This window comes from Oryx dammah, unplaced genomic scaffold, assembly GCF_014754425.2.
Source record: "Oryx dammah isolate SB20612 unplaced genomic scaffold, SCBI_Odam_1.1 HiC_scaffold_6, whole genome shotgun sequence".
Lineage (NCBI taxonomy): Eukaryota > Metazoa > Chordata > Mammalia > Artiodactyla > Bovidae > Oryx > Oryx dammah.
This window is the reverse complement of record NW_024070190.1, coordinates 35,329,777-35,348,363: the sequence shown is the minus strand read 5'-3', so window position 1 is coordinate 35,348,363 and position 18,587 is coordinate 35,329,777. Positions and strand designations below refer to the sequence as shown.

General features: G+C 34.1%; 1 protein-coding gene across 8 annotated transcripts in view; it reads right to left on the bottom strand.

Annotated features, from left to right (window-relative positions):
- HERC4 (HECT and RLD domain containing E3 ubiquitin protein ligase 4) overlaps positions 1-18,587 on the bottom strand; it is a 125,087-nt gene that overhangs the window by 6,516 nt on the left and 99,984 nt on the right. For 5 of the 8 annotated variants that reach the window (XM_040242223.1, XM_040242224.1, XM_040242225.1 and 2 more), the window contains 7 exons: positions 18,519-18,542; positions 16,440-16,538; positions 14,454-14,621; positions 14,088-14,231; positions 5,728-5,894; positions 4,726-4,792; positions 2,227-2,309 (listed from right to left, as the gene is read on the bottom strand). In XM_040242223.1, the coding sequence (XP_040098157.1) occupies positions 2,227-2,309; positions 4,726-4,792; positions 5,728-5,894; positions 14,088-14,231; positions 14,454-14,621; positions 16,440-16,538; positions 18,519-18,542 (752 nt within the window). The remainder of the gene's footprint in view (positions 1-2,226; positions 2,310-4,725; positions 4,793-5,727; positions 5,895-14,087; positions 14,232-14,453; positions 14,622-16,439; positions 16,539-18,518; positions 18,543-18,587) is intronic. The other 3 variants (XR_005721329.1, XM_040242226.1, XR_005721330.1) reach the window with 3 other exon arrangements.

The following is an 18,587-nucleotide window of genomic DNA, read 5'->3' as shown; positions in this document are numbered from 1 at the left end:
GAAAAAAAGACTGAGGCATGGAGACACCAACTTATTAACCTAAAGTTACACAGCTTCTAAGTAACAGAATCAGGATTATAATCATCTGGATCAAGTCTCTGGCAATTGGAAGAAAACTATTTGTTAACTCTGTCGTTCCTTCTGGTCTATACCTTCAAACTTCAAAAACAGAGTTCTGTTATTCCTTGAGCTACAATTATTATCTGATGAAATGAATACTGAATATTGGTTCAATATTGTTAACATGTTTATGACTATAAATACTAAATTAGGGAGTGTTCTACAATTACTTTTCTGAAAAAGAATTTTTGTGTCCCTCAGGTTGCTACCTCATCCCCAACTTCAACAGAAATGTCTATCTCCTTTAGATTCACTCAAATATACTAGGTTGCATTTTTTTCCTGAAGACATTCCTGGAGCCCTCCATCTTCCTTATCTAATGCAAATTGATAATTATTTCTAAATCTTGTACACACCACTGTTTCTCTGCCTCTCCTCTCTTTTTTGATCCCTTTTTCCTCATTCTTGGTTCAATTCCTTGTTTTGGTAGGACATATCCTCTAGTAACTTCTTGAGAAAACTGCATTGGAAGTAAATTCTCTTGAGACTCTGCATGTATAAAAACATTTTTACATATTTGTATGTATGGATGTGAGAGTTGGACTATAAAAAAAGCTGAATGCCGAAGAATTGATGCGTTTGAACTGTGGTGTTTGAGAAGACTCTTGAGAGTCCCTTCGACTACAAAGAGATCCAACCAGTCCATCCTAAAGGAAATCAGTCCTAAATGTTCATTGGAAGGACTGATGTTGAAGCTGAAACTCCAATACTTTGGCCACCTGATGTGAAGAGCTGACTCAATGGAAAAGACCCTGATGCTGGAAAAGATTGAAGGCAGGAGGAGAAGGGAACAACAGAGGATGAGATGGTTGGATGGTATCACCGATTCAATGGACATGAGTTTGAGTAAACTCCGGGAGTTGGTGATGGACAGGGAAGCCTGGCATGCCGCAGTCCATGGGGTCACAAAGAGTTGGACACGACTGTGCAACTGAATGGAACTGAACCACACACTTGATAGTTTCAATATAGAACTCTATGTTTAAAATAATTTTTTTTCCCTGAATGTTATCTCCTAACTTCAGTGTTAATCTTTATAAATGTGGTATTATTTTGATTCTTAAATCTTTGTGTATGGTCTGCTATTCCCCACCCGCCCCCGAAAGGTTTCGCAGTTCGTTTTTTTTCAGGTTGTGAAATTTCATGTAATTTTGCCTTGTAATTACGTTTTTTATTTCAGTTTCCATGCTGTCATTCTTAAAAGGCATGTCATTCAGTTCTGGAAATTCTGGGGGGTACCATTTGACAAATTTAAGTCATTCCATTTCTTCCAATGAAATTTTTTCAGTTTTTAATATTACCTTCATGGATGCTACTCTTACCAGTTTGCAGATACTGACTTCAACTTTTATTGACGTTTCTTCATCCTGCATGGTTTCTGTTTCTCTGGCATTCTATTTTACTGTTTTGGTCTTTTCTGAAATGTCTACTATTCTTTCATTATTCATTTACATTTAAAAGTTAGGCAGTTTTCCCAGAGAAGAATCTTCCAATACAAACAGTGTCAAGGAGGAGAGAGCTGTAGACTTCCACTTAATCTTCGTGTTTCATTTCAGTGCTTTGCCTAACTGTCCTCAAATCCACAGTTCCTTTAGTGTGATCAGTAAATCTCCAGTCTGCCCAGCTGGAGAGGGAAAGTTGCTAGGCCACGTGTGCACTATGGGAAATGGGTCTCTAACTGCTTCTTATAACAGCCGATCGTTCTGTTTCCAGTTTCCCCTTAAAATCCATACACTTTGTAACCCATTTTTTATTCTCAATGCCTGAACTATTGTTCTGCAATATGAACCACCTGCCTTCAGGGCTCCTAGCCCACCTTGTGCTTCAGCTTCTTCTGGCGGGCTGAAGTTAGGTGCCGCCGGTTTCTAGCTTCCGAAAATGTGTCTGTTGCTGTCTCCTCTTCCTTCTCTTGGTTCTTGTTGATAATGATCTTTTTGTCCCTTTATTAATGTCTTAACAGGAGCAAAAGGAAGATTGATTACGTCCTCACCATTCAAGAGTAAATTTATCTGAGTAAAAACTTAAGACTGTGACATATTTCTAAATACAGAAGAAAATGCCTACTGAATCTTATTACTACCACTGATGCTGCTATAAGTCACTTACCGATTTTGTTTGTTAACAGCTGTGTCTGCACCATTTAGAACCAGTTCTTTCACTTCTGTTGCACCAAAGTTTTCAACTGTGATCTATTAATTTAAATTTTTAAAAAAAGTCAATGTCAGACTCAAAACTTATTATTTTAATAACCTATTATAATCTACCTTTCTCTCATTAATATAAGAAATAATAAGTTTGAAGTAAAATTCTGGTAGCATAAGCTTATTTGTGAATTCTGCATGAAGCCACAGCTAGAAATTTTCATCTTCTCTAGCAGTTTGAAATCCTACCTTGACTAACTAATTTCCAATTAACAAGGTTTTGGTTTGTTAATAACAGGAAATTGAGTAATTATCCCATGTAAAGCTTCAGAAGGGTCACTACAGGAGTAAAATATTAGGAAAGATGTTTTCCTTGGACAAGTGATAGACTCCAAGTCAGAATGCATTCAACTTTAGAACAGCTATGCATTCTTCCCTCATGACAGCTGCCACTCTGGTATTCCTTCTTGTTGCATTCTTAACTACAGGTGGTTCTTCCAGTTTGCCATTAATTTGGTTTATAGAGTCATTTATTTTGGAATTTCTTATTCCCCCACTAGTGTGCTCATTTTCCTATACATGTTATCACTCCCACCTCTGCATCTCCTTTTCTCTTCCTAGTCCCTCTTTTTTTGGCAACATTCCTCTCTTCTATTAATTTTTTTAGTACCTGTTTGTAAAACACTACACTAGGCGTGGGATGATAAAAGATGAATAAATCCCTGCTCTGGAATTTGCTACCCAATAAAGAAGGTGAAACGTGAGATGCAAACAACTCATTATTATAGTAAAATAAATGCTATAATAGAGACATGAACAAAATACTATCAGACCATGGAAGAAAGAAAGCTTACTTCTAAACAGAGAAAGTATAAAAAACCTTGAGGAAGAAATGTCATTTGAAAAGCATCTAAAAGAATGAGTAAGATTAGGAGAGGACAGAATTTCTGACTAAGGACAGGGATTGAACAAAAGGATAGACAGACCAAATATCAAAAAAATGCATGCCCCTAAAAAACAGGGAAGGTAAGGCATATAAAAGAATACTGTGAGACATGACAGAACTTAGTATGAATGGAAGGATTCAATGGAAGTTAGAAAGCCAGATTACAAATGATTTGAAGCCCATTCTAACGCTATTATTCTATAAGCAGCAAAGAACCGCTGAGTATGTCTGGGAAAGAAACGACAGTGGGAAGGAATGTTTGAATTAGCATAGATCTTACTAATATTCACAAACTTGATGACTGATAAGTTAAAGCTTAAAATTCAATGCTTCAAATTGAGATGATCAGTAAAGATCCAAAGAAAACTGACAGGGTTATTAAGTGCATCAACTGAAAAGGAGAACTAAAATTTCATAGTAAATATGAATTCAAGCAGGACATTTTCTTGAAAAAAAGTTAAACATTACTAAAAGAAATTAACCTATTTCCCTTTAAATCTATCAAATTTTCTTGTAACTGCACTATGTGCCAATTCTTAAAATGACCAAAGAATGGACAAACATTTTTGAGGGGGCACATAATTTTTTTGGCAAACTGTGTGATATAAGAATATGGTTATCGTTTGTCATTTTGACTGTAAAAACACAGAGGACAGTTTGAGGGTATGTGGCGGGCGGGGGGGGGGGGGGAACAGCACACAAAGTTTTTGAAAAGAATAGACAGGAAAAAAGAAAAACTGAAGGTTTTTACCATTTTCCCAAGAGTCTAATTTATAGTATTCAAATAGTTACTTCTGAAGTGCCTTATCATAATCCTTGCTGATTTTTCTCTCCTTTAATTGTCAACTATTCTACTTCTGCCAGATTCTCATTTATCAATGGTTCTGCATAAAGACTAGATAATTTATTGAACATCCCTCTCACTGAATCAAATTCTACATCTTTTTAAAGATTTGTAATTTCATTTTCCAAATAATATTTCAATGTATTTCTATTTATATTGCATTGCATCCAAGAGTAATACAAAATTCGCAAGGATGAATGTTAGTATAAAAGGGATGTCTGAGTGGGAATTAGTCTTTTAGGTGGCAAATTCATTAGTGGATATTCTCATGTTACAATAACCTTTGCTTCTCTAAATATTCTTGTGATTGCAGACTCAAAAAAATGAACACTTGAATAAAGAAGACCCCTTGTATCTGTAAAGATCTTTAGTATAATGTTAAATAACACAGGCTTATCCAGTCACAGAGCTGGATACAAATACTTTCTCTGAAATGTGACAACTGTTTTCAGTTTTCTCATCTGTAAAATAAGGATAATAATACCAATCTCTTGGGATTATGAGGATTAAATGAAATAATGCATGTGACTAGCATATAGTTAATGCTCAATAAATGTTAGCTAAAGGGTTCTTTAAGAATTCCATTCATCAAAATAAAAACCATAAGGCATAGCTGATAAATAAAAGGGATGATGAACAATCAAGCTCTACTACTCTATGTCTTTCCATCTTACCGTAAAATTAAGACAAAATGTCTCTTCAACATCATCTTCGGGATAGTCCAGTAACTGCTGCATGCTTCTGAAAAACAATATGTATGTTGCTTTGAAGTAAAATGTAATTGTGTATTTTGACTAGTTTGCCTATGACTAGGTATATATTTCTCATTCATTCTTGGTCAAATCCTTTTGCTAATTTGTACTTTTATCTTTGTTTCAGAATGGTGGTTGTACAAGCAAATATATAAACAATGTTGAAGAAAAAAAAATAAGGTTTTCATCTCTTCCTTTGAATACAAAGGCCATGTATCCACCCATTTTCAATACTTGTTCTTATATATAATTTTTAGGGCTTCCCTGGTGACTCAGAGGGTGACGAATCTGCCTGCAATGCAGGAGACATGGGTTCAATTCCTGGGTCAGGAAGATCCCCTAAAATGGCAACCCATTCCAGGATTCTTGCCTGAAGAATCCCATGGACAGAGGAGCGTGGTGGGCTGCAGTCCATGGGGTTACAAAGAGCTGAACACAAGTGAGTGACTGGCAAATTTATAAACAATGTTGAAGAGAAAAAAACTAAGGTTTTTACCTCTTCCTTTGAATACAAAGGCCATATATGCACCCATTTTTAATACTTGTTCTTATAGGTAATTTTTTATTCCATTTAATGTAATAAATAAAAAGAAACTACACAATCCACCTAGGAATGAAGGTGATTAGAAGTAAAAGTCCAAGTCAATTATTTAACTACATTCAAGAAAAATTACCTTCCTAAATTTATTATCTGATATTCACAAAGTATTGTTAAACTAAAAATTTAGCACATGGCTTTATACATATAACTCTTTCAGTAGAAAATTCTCACAATGGCTTTTTCCTTTATTAGAAGGGTTATTGGTTTATTTTGGAAATTCAACAAGAACAACAGAAACATAATTATTCCTAGAAAGAAAAACTTCTGTACATCCCCCATTTCCTATTTTCTAAACCCCATTCTTGCCACTTTTTACAACTAACCTCCCAACATCAGGGACCAGTTCTTTCAAATCTTCCAGGGATGGCTTCTTTTTTAGCAGTTTCTTATATAAAGCCAAAGGAAAATGGAGGTCCACAATAGTAAAATTATAAATTGCTAATCCACAGATAACACCAATCAAGTGGAATAAATCACTGTCTTCAAATGTCTGAAAATACAGAAAAAATTAATGAATAAAAAGAAAAAAGTTCATTCTCATTCCTATCTCCCTGGGGTAATATTATTGTCAGTATTTTTGCACATTTTCATTCAATGTATTTTCTAGGAGAGACAAAATTAAAATCTTGTTGAGATTATACTATACATATAATTTCATATTTAATTTTCCCCAGAAATATAATCATTTTCACATCACTAAGCATTATATTAATAAAATGATTACTAGAATTTTTTTTGATTTAAAAAATTATATACATTCAAAATTTGAAAAATTAAAAAGCTTATGGAAGAAAATGAACTAAACACCTGTAACTCAATCACTTAGAAACACCAGGGACAATGATTTAAAAAATTTTAATGTATTTCCATCTACTATAAGTTCAGAATAATATTATAAAACATATTGAAGGTTTTCTCATTCTTCTAATTACAACACAAGTATTTCTTATGTCATTACTCTTCTAGAACATGATTTTTAATGGCTGAATATTAATCACATAAAAGTATCATGGCTTGCTAAATAAGCTATTAAGGCTTGCTAAATTAGCTATTAATAACTATAGTTGGACATCTAGATAATTAAAATACTAAAAACAATGCTTGTTTCCTTCAGTAATCTTTAAAGAATTAAAGATTTAATAATTTTTAAAGAATTAATATATGGTCACAGGAAATTCTGTGAGCATGTAATTAACAGAAGAAAATTTTAAATTAGATCTGGGGCTCCAGACATAGTTCATTCACTATCTAGTCTTGGTGTTTTCAAGATAAAAGCAGTTATTAATCTCATAAGGTTATTGTGAGGATTAAGTGGAATAATGTATGTCAAACGCTTTTAGCATAGTTCTTACAGCACACAGTAAAGGCTCAATAAATATTCTAATTAGCTAGTAATGTTCAAAATAAGATGGGGATCTTTTTTGCATATACATATATATACACATACATACATATATATATATATATATACATACATACATACATATATATATATATTTGCAGGTCCATAGTTTGGAATATTTCCATAGAAGAAATTCTGCTTTGCAAGGAAGAATTTCAAAGTCCAAGGAATGCTAAGCCTACCATAAAAACTCTTTTCCTCCACAACTGTTCTAGTTTATACTGCCACTGTATTCCAGGAAAATGACTATCTTTCCACATTTTCATCTATGTACACACATAAAATATATTTTAGTTAAAAAATGGCAATGTGTTTCACTATACATTTTTGACTACTAGTGATACTAAAAATTATAGATTTGTGTGTGTTTTTGATAAGTCTTCTTGTGTACTTGGCCCATTTATCTTTTAGGGGTTAGTGTTTTCTTATATATTTATATTTGAATATATCATATGTTAGGGTTATTACCCTGTGTCATATTCAATACATATATGCCTTTTATGTTTTGTTACCTCATATTTTTCATTGGCCAGATTTATCTTTTTCTTCTGTGATGTCCCTACATTGTGTTCTTAAATAGTTCAAAAAGTTCTTAAATAGGGCAGACTGAGTATGTGTTAACATCTCTTCTTCCAGAAATCCCTCTAGATGAGAATACAGGAATAAATGGCATAAATTCACAAGAAAAAAGAATAGGGAGGAGTTTCAACAGCATGAAAGAGATTTCAATATCTCAAAATATAAAAATAAATGGCTGGTTTGATTTGGTAAAACAGAAAAAATGGAAACAGTAGCTTGTAGAGAAAAGCCAATTAAAAAAAAAAAAAAAAACAATAAGCTCATCTATGCTGTAGGCTCAGGAACTGACAGTGCCAATCTATCCCTGTGAAGTCAAAGGTACTCCAGCTAGCTCAGTTAGTAAAACAACTCTGAGAGTCAATTATCAGAGAGCGGTTGAAAGTAAGATGCTTGATGGGAGAGGCCTTTGACTTTCTAGAAAGGATGAATCGAAGAAGCTCTGGAATCTGAGACAACTGATGCTCGGGGTCCTGCTTCAAAAACAAAGGGATCAAATGGAAGTCTATACAGTGAACAATGGGAATCCTAGCTTCCCTTTCCAGTGTCTGGAACACTACTAGAACATTGACAGCCAGGGCTACAACCTTCCCTGTAAACACAAAGCGTAAAAAACTTACACATGCTGACATATGCAAGTTCATCCTTGAAAGACCTCTACCTAATCACTTTACGAGCGGGGTCCGTAAACATAAATGTGCATATGCCCATACACAAAAGTATCTAGGTAGCATCTGAGTGTCACATTCTAAAATAATAAAGAGCCAAGAATTACAAGGAAAAAACAAAAGAAACAAACACAAGAAAACTGGATGAGTAAGAAACAAAACCAATAAGTGATTAATTTTAAATGGCTACATTTTAAAAGAATAAAATCATAAAATAAACCTTTATAGGACATAATGGAATGAAAACCAGAAATCAACATCAGAAGGAAATATGGAAAATTCACAGAGATGTGGAGATTAAACAACACACTTAAAAAAAAAAAACTGATTAGTCAAAGAAGGAACCACCACAAGGGAAATCAGAAAATACTGGGACTCCTAAAAATAAAAACACATCATACAAAAACTTCTGGAAAACAGGGAAAGCAGTGTTCAAAAAGAAATTTTTATAGTTGTAAGCATCTAAATTTAAAAAGAAACAATACTTCAAATAAATAACTTAACTTTATATCCTAAGGAACTACAAAAGGAAGAATAAACCAAACTCAAACCTGGCAGACAGGGAAAATAATAAAGGTTAAAGTGGAGATCCACAAAATTAACAAACCTCTACTAGAATGGCCGAGAAAAAAAGAGAAAACTTACTAGATTCATGACTGAAAGTGTGGACATTACTACTGACTTTATAAAAATAAAAAGGATTATAAGACAATAATGAGTAATTAGGCCACAATTATGAATAACTGAATGCCACCAAAACAGATAATATAGATGAAATGGATAAATTCCTACAAACACACAAACTTACATAAGAAGAATTAGAAAACCTAAAGAAACTTTAAGCAAGAGATTGAACCATCAATCAAACACCTTCCAACAAAAGCCTGAGACCAGATTCTATCAAACATTTAGAAGAATTAACATCTATCAATCTCAAAGTCTTCTTAGAAAAGGAAGAGAAGGAGAGACAGTTCTTAACTCATTCTATGAGGTTGGGGATACCACGATAACAAAGCCAAAAACATCTTTCACACACACACACACACACAGAAAACCATAAAGCAGTATTCCTAATAATAACAGAATAATTGTCAACAGAATACTAGCAAACTGAATCCAGCACCATATAAAAAGAATTACACACCATGACCAAGTGAATGGTCCAGGAATGCAAGGTGGTTGAACATAAGAAAATCAACCAAAGTAATACATCAATCACATAATGGAATGAAGGAAAGAAACCACATGATCACCTCAACTAATGCAGAAAACAAAAATCTGAATAAAATCTAACACTCTTTCATGATAAACTCAACAAACTAAGCATAGAAGTGAATTTCCTTAATATGATTCAAGGAATTTATGAAAATCCACAGCTGACATTCCATGCAGATCAGGAAAAATTGAGAAGCATGTCCACTCTCACTATTTCCATTTGAAAACATATTGGAAGTTCTAGGCAGGGCAATTAGATAAGAAAAAGAAATAGAAGTATCCAAATAGGAAAGAAAGAGTAAAATTAAACCTACTGAATTTTATAGATGACACGATCTTGTAAACAGAAATTCTAAAGAGTCCATAAAACAAACTATTAGATAGATATAATAAATGAATTTAGCACATGATCAACACAGAAAACAATCAGCTGTATTTCTACACATTAGCAATGAACTAAAACTAAAATTAAGAAAACAATTCCAGTTACAGCAGCATCAAAAAGAACAAAATAATTAGAAATAAATTTAACCATGGAAGTGTAAGACTTGTACACTGAAAACTACAAAACGTTGCTGAAAGAAATTAAAAGACCTAAATAACTGGAAAGATATCCCATGTCCATAGACTAGAAGATACTTCTGAAACTGATGTACAGATTCAATGTATTCTCTATCAAAACCTCAATGGCCTTTTTTTTTTTTTTTTTGCAGAAATGGAAAGCTAACTGTAAAATTCATACAGAATTGCAAAGGATTCCTAATAGTCAAGTGAATCTTGAATAGGAAGAACAAAGTAGGACGACTCACACATTGCAATTTCAAAATTTACAAAAGCTATATAGTAAACAAGACTGTGTGGTACTGGCATAAGAACAGACATATACATCATCTGAATAAAACTGAGAGCCCAGAAATAAATCCATATAATGATAGACAATTAATTTTCAAAAAGGATGCCAAGACTATTCAATGGGGAAAGAATATTAGTCTCTTTAACAATGGTGAGACAACCGGGTATTAACATACAAAGAATGAAGTTGAACTCTTACTTCAAACCATAGTCAAATGAACTCATGATATATCAAAGACTTAAATGTAACAGCAAAAACTATAAAACTCTTATAAGAAAACTCAGGGGTAAATCTTCATGACCTTGAATTTGTCCGTGGTTTCTTAGTTATAACACCAAAAAGCACAAGCAACAATACATGAAACACATCGAGAAAAGACTTTACCAATATTTAAAACTTTTTATATCAAAGGACATTATCAAGAAAGTGAAAAGTTAATTCACATAGTGGGAGAGAATATTTGCAAATCATATATTTCTCAAAGATCCAGTATCCAGAATACATAAAAGTACTCTTAAAACAGCAACAACAATAAAAATGACATTTTGCTAAAGAAGGTATACAAATGGCCAAATACATCATTTGTTAGCAGGGAATGCAAACTGAATCACAATGAGATACCACTTCAAACATACCACTATAGTAAGAAGAAATAAATACATGCATAAAATACATTTTAAAATATATTTTTTTTAAAAAGAAAGTACCAAATGTTGACACTGGAATCCTCATATATTCCTAATGGGAATGTAAAATGGTTCAGCCATTGTGGAAAACAATTTGGTGGTTCCTCAAAAAGTCAAACAGAACTATCATATCACCTAACAATTCCACTCATAAATACATATCCAAAATACCTGCAAACAATAACTTGCACACAAGTTTTCATACTAGTACTATTCAATGGTATTTCACCAAAAAAGGTAAATAACCCAAAATGTCCATCAACTAACCAACAAATAAACGAATGTGGTAGAGCTATACAACAGTATTATTCAGCTACAAAAAGGAGTAAAGTACTGACACATGATACAAATGGATGAGCCTTGGAAACATTATCCTAAATGAGAGAAGTCAGATACCAAAGGCCATTAAACTATATGGTTTCCATTAACAGCAAATATCAAGAACAGACAAATCCATGGGAAAAAGACAGTGAAGCAGTGACTGTCTGAGGCTGAAAGGGTACAGGGAGATACTGCTTATGTCTGCAGTTTCATTTTGAGGCGATGAAACAGAACCAGGTAGTGGTGAGGGCTGCACAACACTCTGAGTGTACTAAAGGCCCCTGAACTGTCTGTAAAAAATTCTTAAAGGGAAGAACTTAGTTATGTAAATTTTACCTCATTAAAAAATATTATTAAATTAAAAAGAACAAATGGCCCTCTGCATCCTCCCTCCTTCCTACACCGTCCCTGAGGTGGTGAGTACACTCAGCATCCACAACTGGATTTCTAAATACCATTTTATACTTAAAGAAGCCAGGGCCCTTAGAAGAAATGGCTAGTGTCAGGACTAGGGTATGGAAAACACAAAACCAGCATGGAACATTTTCTGTACCAAACTGTATACCAAATGTAAAGAATAATGAAAGAAAAATGGGGACATGTCAAAAGTACACTAAGTAGGAGCCAGCTCTATTGGGCTCCTATTGTCCAAATCAAGATATAACTGAAAAGGTAAGAGAGATCCACTCCCTTATTATTTCACTCTTCTTTCTTCTTCAAGATTCCAACACCCTTCCCCCTACTCTAACCTTCTAACAAACATGCTTCTCTCCTAGGGTATACTCAAAGGGCAAAAAACCCTGCAAAACAGTTAAAACAGAACTACAGTTGACCCCTGAACATCTCAGGGGTTAGGAACGCTGATCCCCTGTGCAGTTGAAAACTTGAGTATAATCTTCTAGTTGGTCTTCTATCCGCAGATTCAACCAACTGAGGATAGTGTAGAATCACAGTATATATTTGTTGAAAAGAATCTGCATGTAAGTGAAAATACACAGTTCAAATCTCTATTGTTTAAGGGTCAACTGTATTTTCAGTTATCATAATATTGGTTGAAAGGCCGATATTGTCAGGCAGTAATGTACAAGTCTGGAACATTTTATCATACCAAGTACACCAGATAGCAAGGAAATTACTTAAAAGAGTATTAGTGCTCAGACACTTAGTAGTGTCCGACTCTGTGACCTCATGGACTGCAGCAGACCACCAGACTTCTCTGTCCATGGGATTACTGCAGCAAAAATACTGGAGTGGAGTGTCATTCACTCCAGGGGATGACACTGGAGAGTCATCCTTCCTCCAGGGGATCTTCCCAACCTAGGGACTGAACCCACGTCTCTTACGTCGCCTACACTGGCACGAGAATTCTCTACCCCTAGTACCACCTGGGAAGCCTGAATATTATTATCTGGGAAGCAGAGTATTAAGACTGTATCAAAAGGACTCAGGTGCCAAGTTGAAGAGCTCTCCTGACAAAAACGGGATAATATCAATAAAGATAATAACTGCAATGGATTGAAGGGCTTCCCTGGTGGCTCAGCAGGAAACAATCCACCGGGGATCCAAGAGATGTAGGTTCGATCCCTGGGTTGGGAAGATCTCCTGGAGTAGGGGATGGCAACCCTCTCCAGTATTCTCACTGGAATAATCCCACAGACAGAGAAGCCTGTTGGGCGATGGTCTGTGGAGTTGCAAAGAGTTGGACACAACTAAGCGACTGAGCACAGCATACAGCAACGGACTGAAAAACATCAAATATGTTTAATCCATGAATATACAATAATATTTGAAAACAAAACCAAAAAATGAGTTGTCACCCCTGGAGTATGCTAACGAACAGATTCATTCTTGTGAAAAATAAGTTAACTACAGAGAGAGAATGTAAAAGATCCCATATGAACTGTATTACTAAGGATCAAATAGTAGATGAGGAAATTTCCTTACAAGTAAGTATTTAAGCTACAAAAATGAAAAAGAAATGTCAGAATTAAGAGTAGCATCATTTTGCAACCCCTAATAAATTAAGCCTAGGCACTGATTGTCATGACTGCTAACATCACAAAGGACAGTCTCCTGGAAGAAATGACTAAATAATACATCAAGGTTTTTAGAATAAATAGTACACAATTCAAATTTCTTTCAGCTCAAGAGTTCTACAAACTGAACCACCCACTTCACTTACAGTTTCTAACTCAGGGGCCAACAAACATCTTCTGTAAAATATTTTAGGTTTTGTTGGCCACAGGGGCTCTGTCCTAACTACCCAACTCTGCCTCTGCCAGTTTTAGCTAGAAAGTGGAAGGCTGCTCAGTGGTAGAGTCTACCTGCCAATGCAGGTGATACAGGAGATGTGGGTTTGATCCCTGGGTTGGGAAGATTCCCTAGAAAAGGAAATGGTAATCCACTCCAGTATTCTTGCCTGGAAAAACCCATGGACAGAGGAGCCTGGTGGGCTACAGTCCATTGGGTTGCACACAGTTGGACCTGACTTAGTGACTGAGCATGCACGCACAGCAACAGAAAATAGCTAAGTGAGTAGGCACTGACTTTATGTGATGGGAAGAACTTAGATCATGAAATGTCGTTTGCTGCATAGTTATCTCTGCCCTATATGATAACGAGAGAGAAATCAATGACCCCTAACAATAAATTAATTCTCCCCAGAATGAAAGTTAATCTGGTAGCTATTCAATCCTCAAATCTAACTCAGCAGAACAGTCGACATCATTCTTCAGGCTGACCATTCCTTAATTTATTTTGCTAATTTGAAATGTGTGATAAGCATAATCTGTTTCGATGACTGTAAGTCCAAAAGTTTATGATTTTTAAAATTGTAATAAAACAGATTCGTGAATGTTAGGAATCTAGTAATAACTCCTATTTATTACTGAGTTGAACTGAAATATATAGGGGTGTGTGTGTATTTATTTACAAAAGTAATTTAGATGGCTGGACTTTTTACCTTATCAGAAAACCAAATGAGTCTGGAATCTTCGTAATACCTAAACATGCCATATTTAGGATCCAATAATTCCCTCATGATAAGCAAGAAAAATTCCTTGCGTACCCCTCCTGCATCAACAGCATCTTCTCCAACAAATATAACCTAAAAGAGGATAATGCAAACACTGAGTGTAAAGAAATGAAAAGTATATTCTGGAGACTCTATAACACATTATTTATTATGAATAAATATTCAGCAATTAATAGCTATAATTTTAAGTATATTTTTATTAAGATTCAAAGATACTATAAAAATAAACAGGAAAACTTTAAACATATTTTCTCAATAAAAGTTCCAATTTTACAACAGAAAATGTTAAATTACCTTGAGTGGCTTTTTGTAGTCTATATTTTTTGTTTTCCTAAGGACTTCCATTGCATCTCCGACAATATTTTCCCTACGTACCACTAGAATTAAGCAAGGGTTCACAGATTCAATCACTGGGAGAAAAAGAGAGGAGACATTCTGTCTGTGGGCCTGGTCAATAGCCATCTAGAAAACAAAAATTAAAACTTTAACAACAATGCTATGAAGAAGCTACTATGACAGGATAAGCTAACCACTACTTATTTATAGCTATCCACAGCCCATAGGATTGTGAAGAGTTGAACACGACATAGCAACTGAACAATAAAAACAACAAATTCCTGTATTATTGAATTCACATAGCACAACACAGTATTTAACACAGCATCAGAGCTTAACAAACTATATTCTGAGGAAAAAAGTATCCTTTTGAAATTTTTGTAGTAATGTATAACTGATGATACCATTAAATAAGCATGGAACTGTAATAATAACGATAAATCTGAACAATGTTGTCTCTCAAAAATAACTAGGATGGAGAGTGTGGAGAAAAAGAAGACAGCATTAAAACATACCTTTCCATAGAATAAGAAACAGCCTGGTCAACTAAAAGGTTTACAGAAAGTTATCTAGCAGATTGATCACCACGCTGTTGTTATTAGTCACTAAATTCTGTCTGACTCTTCTGCAACCCCATGGACTACAGCCCACCCGGTTCCTCTCTGCAAGGGATTCCCCAGGCAAGAATACTGCAGTGGGTTGCCATTTCCTTTTCTAAGGCATCTTCCCGACCCAGGACCCTGCGCTGCAGGTAGATTCTTTACTGCTGAGCCACCAGGGAAGCTCGAAGTGATCACCTGTTGTGCTCACACTCCAAACAGTTGGCTTTTACCAATTTAAAGCTTTTATTTTTTTTTTCCTGTGATTTTCTTTGTGTTCTTGTTCTAAAATGAAATATCCTACATTGAAAGCACCAAGCAATTGTTTTAACAAAGACTACTAAAAAAACTAGCAATCCAATTGTTAACATAGAACCTTACAAAAATACTTATTTTTTTCCATTGATGAAAAGAGAAATAAGCGCAGCTCTAAAATTCCTCCTTGTATTATTTATTGTTTAAAACTATGGAAGAATTTAGAATAGCAAATGCATTTATTTTAAAGGAATAAAAATTGCTAACAAAACTGGGACAGGGGTAATTTTTAAAAGCATTTTTAGAATATTAAGTACCCAAGGCCTCATCTTATCCTTTCTTAATCCTCAGCCTTTATAGTCTGATACTCTGTATCAGAAGAAAAAACTCAAAACCTTTTTAATTTACAAGTTCAAAAGGTAAAGTAAAACTATTGTATTCTTTCGTATTCACAATGTAAACTGTTTTTAAAATTCTCATTATAAAGGAAAAAATACTCAACATAAGTAGGGGGAGGAAAAGAGCAAAGAGGAGACACCAACCTCAAGAAAATACCTTATTATTACTAAAACATTCTTCACAGAAATTTCATACCCTACTCCCAACATGTGATCAAATGCCTCCTACTTTAACATCACCTCATCTCCACTCACTTTCATCTTCTACTAAGTACTTGTACTTAAATACATAAGTAGGGACTATATAATATATAATACACGATTTGAAACAAACCAACATTTTATCAAGGAAACAAATCAAACTGTTTATAAAGGCTACATATTTCTGTGATGAAAGATTATACCATTTTAAAATATAAAAATGATAAAAATCTAAATTCTATTTCCTTATATCCTATATATATTATTCTATTTCCTTTTAAATATATTTAAGTATCCCTTATAAGAATGCACAATTTACATCCAACAGTCTTATAGGTACTAAAGATACTTTGGTAAAAGTACCTTTGCAAAAGACAGACTACAAAGGTAAAAAGTATCCCCAAAGACATTTCAAATATTTACTTTAAGAAAACACCACAGACAATTAAAAAACTACTCTCAAGTTAAACTAGTACTATACAACATTTTACCTGCATCTGTAAGACTGCATCTGTTTGTAACAGAGTAGTTTTTGCTTGGGCATCAAATACAAATGGATATGTGCAGATTGTAACAGGGATATCTGCCAACTGGAAATAAAAAATTAGCTTATTAGTACAAACTGGTTTGTGACATATTTCTTGTAGGTACTGTCATTTCTTGTGTAAAGTTGATCATATTCTTGGTTTATTTGCTTTGTGTCATTCAGGAATTATACTGATAATTAGATGAAGCACTGGAATAAAGAACCCTAATTCCCAATTTGGGGAGAGAATTGTATACTTAGGAACCCATAAAATTGTAAATTACCGGTATCATTTGCTTAACCTGTATTAAACTAGAAGTTTCAGTGAACTAGACTGAAAATTTATTTTAGATTTGGGGCTCCTCTGTTAAATACAGTACTCAGTTCTTACATGTTAGGGCTACTCTAGCAACTGAGGCCAATGATAAGCAATCTACTTATTCATTCAACAGATATTTACTGCATGCCATAGGGTGCCAACATTTTTGTGAGCCCCAAAATTTGTTCATTCAACATACAAAATAAGCATGATTAGTACCATTATTTTCTGCCAACCTACAAAGCTGATCAATAATAGTTGATATTTTACTACAATTATCAGATATTAGTCACCTTACTGATTACTTATCCTAGCAGATGAAATAGTGATTGACTGCCAAGTTTTTAATAGGTCAGAAAAATACAAAGAGCTATGAACTGACAGTCACAGATCAGCTAGAGGATGTATTTCTACCATGTATCCAACAAAGCAAAATTTTTGTGCTAGTTCTGACACAGAGTCCCTTCTCCTTATAAGGCTTCCAGTGAAGACAATACACCATGAAGCAACTCTCTTCTTTTTAAGTTCTTAGAAAGCTTTTTATATTAAATCTGAATCTGCACTTCTACATATCACTTTGTTTTGTATTTCACTCTTCATTCTGCCCTTGCAGATTTATATGGTTTAGACTTCATGCTCCCATGTTCTCCCTAAGTTGTCTTTTGTCCTCACTAAATATGCCGTTTTTCCAACCATCCTGAAAAATAATATGGTTTCCAACTCTTCTACATCCCCACTGCCATCTTTTAAATATATTTCAATTTGTCCAGGCCTCTTTTAACTATGGCCATCAAAAACAATGAAGTAATTCAATAGTGCCTAATCCACATAGAACACAAGATTATCAATTCGCTGTTCTCAACATGTAAGACAACATGCTGAGTTATATTAATTCTTAAGTAAGTTATCATTCTTGGCTATTTTCCATATGACAATTTTACCCTCCACCCTGTATTTGTGTCAGACTTTTCTAGTCTTTTTACTACTCTGAAACTGGAAGACTGAGACAATTTCTAAAGTCCTCATCAGCCTCAGCACTCTTTGATTTCATAATTTTATATGTTGCTTCTATTTGAGGGTGAGGAAGCAAACAATATTGGGCCTATAATTTAAAGCTAATTCTAAATATGTCACTGATTCAAGTGCTGGGAAAAAAAGCAAAGTAAACAACAAAACCTAATGTCTATAACAGAAGTATAATACAAAATTCCCAAGTGTTAAAAAAAGGTGGTTCAGGATTGTTGATTATGTAAGCCAAAATGCTAGAACCTTGAAAGTTTATTCAATTTTATGACCATGTTGAATATCAATTATCAGTTTAAAAACTGAAGACAATTCTACTTCTCTAACATAAAATATGTTCTGCCTTCTGGGTAGGCCTTTGTTAAATTTTACAAGTTTGCTTTTTTTGTATTCTGAGGACACTATAAATTTTATTCTGAAAGACTTTAAGAGGATAGGAAATATTTTAAAACAAACATCGTTAAAAGGCATCATATAGGTGTAATGTTAACTAAAGAAAAAAGGGTCTAATTTTCTTCAGAAAATTCCTCTGAAATGTTATATAGGACAAGTTCTATACACTCATTCATATATATATATATATATATATATATATATATGTTTTACAGTCACAAAAAAGAGGAAGCTTGGGATCTCCAATCACTTAAGACAACACAGAGTATATCTTACTCTGAACAGGAGACTTTATTACACCAAACTTACCTCAGTTAATCCATGGTTGACATCCTAAGACGGCAGTGCAGAATGTAACAGTAATGAGGAAAGAGCAAT